Genomic DNA, 5,962 nt, shown 5'->3' with positions numbered 1-5,962 from the left:
AGATGTTCCTATCGTTAAACTGCCGAATGCAGTGCACTCTTATCTGCATGTACAGACCTCAGCTTATTTGCATAAAACATACACACTCCAGCTTATTCACGTACTGTCACCATGCACACACTACAGTAAATGAAAAAATAGATCCCAGCCACCCAAGCTATATACCTTTCTCTATACCACCACAGGCGTCACATAATGCAAACAACCAAGGGCGTAGGAGCTGGGTTGGGCGCAGATAAATTGCTCTCCCTCCACAATCATAAGAACACTCCAAACATTTTAAATGTGTCCCCTCCAGTATGAAACTCATACCCATGCAAACCACACAAGTTCACAGCAATATTATCCCTTGCAGGTGGCTTGACAACGTTTGAGATTTTTTTTTATTTCAGAGATAGATGTGAAAAAAGGTAATAGTTATCAAATGTCATCCTAGATTCTATACACACTCCTACAGTCCACACTCCACACACTTCAAATTGCACCCTTCTTCACACCGTGTTCTCCCTCTAGTCCATACTAGGGGTATCCAAGTCTTGCCAAGCTAAGGCCAGAGCCCAGCTTGTTTTCTGTCCTACATCATCATACATTGCATACATTGCATCTGGTGTCCCAGGTGTTCATTTATCCCTGAATAGGAGGTTCCAATGAAAAAAATGGAGTAAAACTAGATTCGGCCAGAGTTGAATACCCCTGAAGTGTATGTACCTGTACAGCCTCGTGCCAACAGGTCCCTCCTCCCTCGCCGCTTTTGACTGTTCACGTGACCGGCCATTGTCTGGTTCAAGTTTGCTTAAGAACTCCCTCAATCCCTCAGTGCGCTGGCGTGATTGGGGGAGACAGGAAGGGTTGGGCAGGTAAGAGGTTGAACTGGCTGCGGATAATGTATTTGATTTAACGCTACAACAACTACTACTTTTAGCCTAGCTGCTACTATTATGTTTTATTGCAGTGAATGTAAGCGAATGCTACGTAGGTAAGAAATTCAGAAGGAAGTAAGGACGAAGGTTTGCCTTCCTGTACACGCAGAAAGTTTTAGACATGCGAAGTGGTCGGATTTATACAGCCATGTTTATTCGTAATAGCCTGCTAGTAAACATAGTTATAAGGCTACCCATTAGTTGAACGCTTTTATTGAACGTTTATAAGTCTGTTTTTAACAAATGTTTGCATAGAAGTGCAGTATAACGTTACTTCTGAATAGTACTGATCTGGCAGCATATGTTCCGCAAAATAGAAATCTGAATGAAAACCAACACTAACTGAAATACAAGTATTATTAATTCAGTGTAAACCTTTGTAGAGTTAGTATTCGTTTATTAAAATTACATTGAGTAATATAATTTGGGTAGTAAATGTGCTTGTTGTGTGGTATGAAATAACACCACCAGGTGGTGTATTTGTCACATTTGTCCAAATGTCACAAAGCCCAGTTTCAAGAACAGTATAATGAACAATAAATAGACACCTTCTGGGTCTAGATGTATCGCATTTAACCACCAAGTGATTATGACAGAAAAACGTTGCCTTTGTCATTCATCAAAATGGAGAAAAGGTATTACATCCCACAGCTTGATTCAAAAACCTTTCTGTATATTTATTTATCTCTATTTAGAAAGTAGTTTTTAACACGTTCTGTTTTCATTATCGGCCTGTACAGGGTACACATGACAATTTTTTCTTTTAGGTACGATAAAAGCTATACGTAATTAAAATAAAATATCTAAATATAGCACCATTTAAGCAGTTTTAAGAAGCAGAAAAATGTAATCACATCACTTCCAGTAGCTCTAAATTGATTCAAAAGCACAATACGTCCAAGCCTAAATTCATTTAGCTGCTTATTCCATGTCTGTGGGGAAAAAGATAAAGTTGGTTTTAGCCAGTTCAGAAGCAATCCTTGCCATATTAAGTTGTAATCAGTCATCAGTTTTTGTGATATAATTGATTGATGCTACCGCCCCTTCTAATCAAAGCAAACGTGGATATTAGTTGCTTAGTTTCAAACATTTGAATGTAATTGTTTCTTGGGCACTGCTTGGCAAGGGAAATAATGCCAAACTTCTAACGATTAAGGACACTATCTATCATGGCCCCATGTGCTGCTAAAACATAAAGCAGCGTTTCATGGCATTTTTACCTTATAGGTTGTAAACTATTAAACTAGTCACAAAATTTACTGTCTACTTTACATTTATCTTTAATAGCTGTGCTAGCCTACAGTATAAACCTGCTGTATTTTTTTTTTGGGGGGGGTGCATTGATATTCCTCTTGTGTACAGCAGTCCAGCACAGCATGAGTAGGCATACATCCAACAGCTGTTGAAGGTATGTTAAATTACTTGACAACTAAATAAAGTGCACCTATGCCCTTGTCTCTAATGACCACATTTCAGAGATATTTTTAATTTCCCTTTCTCATTTGTATAGGTTATCTCTAAAACATCACAATTAGGTGCAGAAGGTTTCATTTGGCTGTAATTGTCCCCCAGCTCTATTTTAACATTGACAACATGTGTCCTGTTCCCTGTGGGTCATTTCATCACCCCTTTGGTGGGTGTAGTCAGAACTACACATTTTACGTTATTCACGTGAAACAATTGTACACATTTATTCATTTATCTTTGCATAACATAACTGCATGGTTTTCATGATCAACAAACATCAGTTGATCATAATTTCTAATAAGAGGTGGCTTAAATTTGCTAGCGAGGCAATCAACTTGTTTTTCACCTGATTGTGACATTTTATAGGCAACTACAATTCTAATCAAATTAACTTTATCAACATAAGTTCCATCCCACTTTAATTCTCAAGCAGATCTTGCTGCAACATTTCACACAGGATTTTATATGGTCAGGAAAGAAGTTTCCTGTTTACATGCCCTTTATAATGAAAAATACTGTCTAGTTTGGCTGTCCGGTATTACTCATATCAGCTAGTTCCTGCCAAGATAATATATCCATCTCTTCATTAAATGTGGAAATTACATTCCTGCTTTTCCAACATTACACAAACAAGACAATGCCCAACAGCATGTAAAAGCCAAATAAACACTGATGCATAAATGTTATGGGGATAACCCCAGGGGATATGTCTGAGGAAATAGTTGACAGTATAATGAGGTTGACATACAGAAACAACCATCTCACCGTCATAACATCTACGACTGTGCTGTTCTGGCTGTAATGTGTTATGCTCACTATATGACATTTATTATATTACTCTGGGTTCCAAATACTTTGGATGCTGACTCATTATTAAATTCAGTTGTGTTTGTTATTGCCACTTTTTGAGGAATGTATTCCTGTAATGTACACACGGAGTGAAGCTATTTTCATATTTACACTAATTCCTTATGACCTTCTCCCTTGGCATACAGAGCCTAAATAACATCTCCACCATGAGCCACCCAAAAAGGGTCTCTCTCTGGACCATGGGGGACGTGGTGGACTGGGTGAAGGAGCAGTACCCTGACCAGAAGAATGCTCTCCAACAGGCCATCATCAAGCATGACATATCTGGTAGTTATACTTAAGCTCATCCACTTAAATGTATAGTGTGCACATTTAAAAGGGTGTTGGGTTGACACATGCGCAAAACCGGGGTTCACCCTTCGTAAAGTCCTGCCCCCCTTTGCAGTTACCTTTCCACAAGACGCTCAATTTCCCATTCAAACCTCTGGAGAAAACCACTCTACTGTGTCAGACTAGCCCTTCTAATCAGGGGACTATTGGGTATGTTGTGTTGGGCTGTCGTTACATTAATTATGTTTGGCTTGTAATTGGATGGACCAGAATGCACTGTGTCATGTAGTCAAACTTTTTTTTACCAAGGATCTAAATAGTGACGCATCCTTGAGAGATTTTCTACATGAAACAGATATTGGCTAAACTGGGACAGTGGTTTACCAGCAGTTTCCTGAGATGGGTCAAAGGCATTGAGTTCTATTTAGGAATGGAATTTGACAGTGTTTGATGAGATCCATCACACTTACGCAACCTGAGCTACTGGCATGATTCTTCCCAATCTCTTGTAGCTTCCCTCACCTCCTCCATACTGTCACTCCCCAGGCCGAGCTCTATTGAGGATGTGTGAGAAGAAGTTGGAGAGGATGGGGGTGGAGGGGGAGAATCTTCAAGATATCCTGTTAGACATTCTTCACCTCAGTATCCAGGAAGAACTGGAGAACCTAACCGACATATTTTCTGGTGAGGAACAAACCGTTATTCCGTTACCGTTACTCTACAACATTATCAGGAATTCAGTTATAAACTATCTACTGTCCACCGAATTGCATAATAAATTCCTTTGTGTCCTATATGATTTGGCTTATATAAACATATAGGATAAAATTAATCTCTTGTAAGCATACCTCCAAAAATCATTCTGTTCTCATGCCTATAGGATGTCTGGAGAGTTTTGTATTAGCCAACATGCTTTGAATGGACTAAATGCTCAGAGCGGAAATATTTCTATTGGATTTAACATTTTTACAAATCGTCTCAGTCGAATTTTCAGCCTTGACCGTGCTGACAAGTGGCTGGGTTGAAAGTGTTGTGGGTACAAAAAACTCCTTTCAGGAAAACTTAAACTGTCCCAAAGTTGTTTTGGTGAAACAGAGCCATAGAAACAATTGGATAGAATAAAATTAGGGAAGGCTTACAAAGTGGTTATAAAAGGGCTAAAGAAAAATGATAATTACAAATTACCCTCCCTCACATTCCCATTGGTGCTTTATGTTATGTTCTTCACACTTTGCAAATCCTATTTCTGTATGTAAGTATTTGACATTGCAGGAAAAGGATGGGGGTAATTACATGTGCTCTTTACTCTAAATATGCCTTATTCAAAATATTTCCATGCATTTTTTATTTGCAATTCTCCCACTATAGAAGGTTTTTGATTGGGCTGACAATTTGTGAAGTGTCACTAATTTACGGCAAGTTCTCACTGCTGTTTAGAATGTTTCTACCATGGACTTCTTCACATTAAGGGAAGCCTGATTTTCAGCAAGGCTGGAGGGAATATGGGTATTGACAATAAAATAGGAAGTTTATAAATAAAATACTAAGGTAACCATATTAATTGTTTACCTTTTGCTATGTTGTCAGATTGTAATGGTTTTTTGACTAAATGTCTTTCAATCTCTTTCTCTAGAATGTTTCTCTTCATGACTGTAACAAGAAGTGCATCTACAATGGAGGATTACAGAATATTGTTTTTGCTTTTTACTCGAATCCACTGACCTGAAGAAGGCAAGATTGTATTTGGCATAGTGGTATTTTCATTGACACTTCGGTGAATAAAGCACTTGCATCCTGCTCTTTTTCTGCTCCTGTGGTCGTATTTTTCACAATGCCTGATGCACTAAGTGGCAACTTGCAGGGGTAAAACATAATTTCCCATTAAACAGGTGTTACAATACATCCCTCATCTGGACTAAAAGTTGCTGTCTCATAACCAGTGCTGATTTGGCTAGCTAATGTCCTGCTCTATCACTCTGGGGAGACCCTGTGCAAATTACAATGGAGCGCAAATAAATTAGTTTTGAATTCAATGCAGGGGCATGTCCATTAGTTTTGATAACATCCCAAATGCTGCTTCAACCTATTAGGACTTACACAGGGAAATTAATGGAGATAGTTTAATGGGTGATTTCTGTGAGAGACTTACTGCCTTTAAGCTTTTTGAATTTCACTTTTAAGTTAGGTGGTGAGTTAGGACGTGTCCTCTGAAAGAAATGAATGTCATTGTCTTCGTTGATCTTTTGTTGCTCAACACATCCGGCAATATTAGTAGCACGATGTATGTTTCAGGGCAGGTGGAAGCGCTATATATTGCCTATAGAAAGTGTAGACCCATTTTAACTTTTTTAAATTTTTGTTGTATATGTATCTACAGAACATAATCCAGATTTCATGTTTGTTTTTTTCTCCCATAGAATGAACCCTCAAACTTA

At 38.4% G+C, this 5,962-nt stretch overlaps 1 protein-coding gene across 6 annotated transcripts; it reads left to right on the top strand.

The window, feature by feature from the left end:
• The first annotated feature begins 776 nt into the window (after positions 1-776).
• LOC105017720 (sterile alpha motif domain-containing protein 12) lies at positions 777-5,329 on the top strand. Of its 6 annotated transcripts, XR_001198514.3 has the most exons (6): positions 782-857; positions 2,283-2,328; positions 3,383-3,524; positions 3,643-3,737; positions 4,040-4,211; positions 5,161-5,329. XR_001198514.3 is itself a non-coding variant. In XM_010882557.3 (5 exons), the coding sequence occupies exons 3-5, from the start codon at positions 3,404-3,406 to the stop codon at positions 5,175-5,177; spliced, it is 276 nt and encodes a 91-aa protein (XP_010880859.1). In that variant the 5' UTR covers positions 799-857; positions 2,283-2,328; positions 3,383-3,403; the 3' UTR covers positions 5,178-5,329. The 6 variants fall into 6 exon arrangements, 4 of the variants coding, with proteins under 4 accessions (XP_010880861.1, XP_010880859.1, XP_010880860.1 ...); XR_828534.3 differs by lacking the exon at positions 3,643-3,737 and having other exon boundaries at positions 798-857; XM_010882557.3 differs by lacking the exon at positions 3,643-3,737 and having other exon boundaries at positions 799-857; positions 4,074-4,211.
• The last annotated feature ends 633 nt before the right edge of the window (positions 5,330-5,962 follow it).

This window comes from Esox lucius, chromosome 18 (genome assembly GCF_011004845.1).
Source record: "Esox lucius isolate fEsoLuc1 chromosome 18, fEsoLuc1.pri, whole genome shotgun sequence".
Taxonomy (NCBI): domain Eukaryota; kingdom Metazoa; phylum Chordata; class Actinopteri; order Esociformes; family Esocidae; genus Esox; species Esox lucius.
The sequence above is the reverse complement of the archived record's forward strand: the minus strand, read 5'-3'. Positions and strand labels throughout refer to the sequence as shown.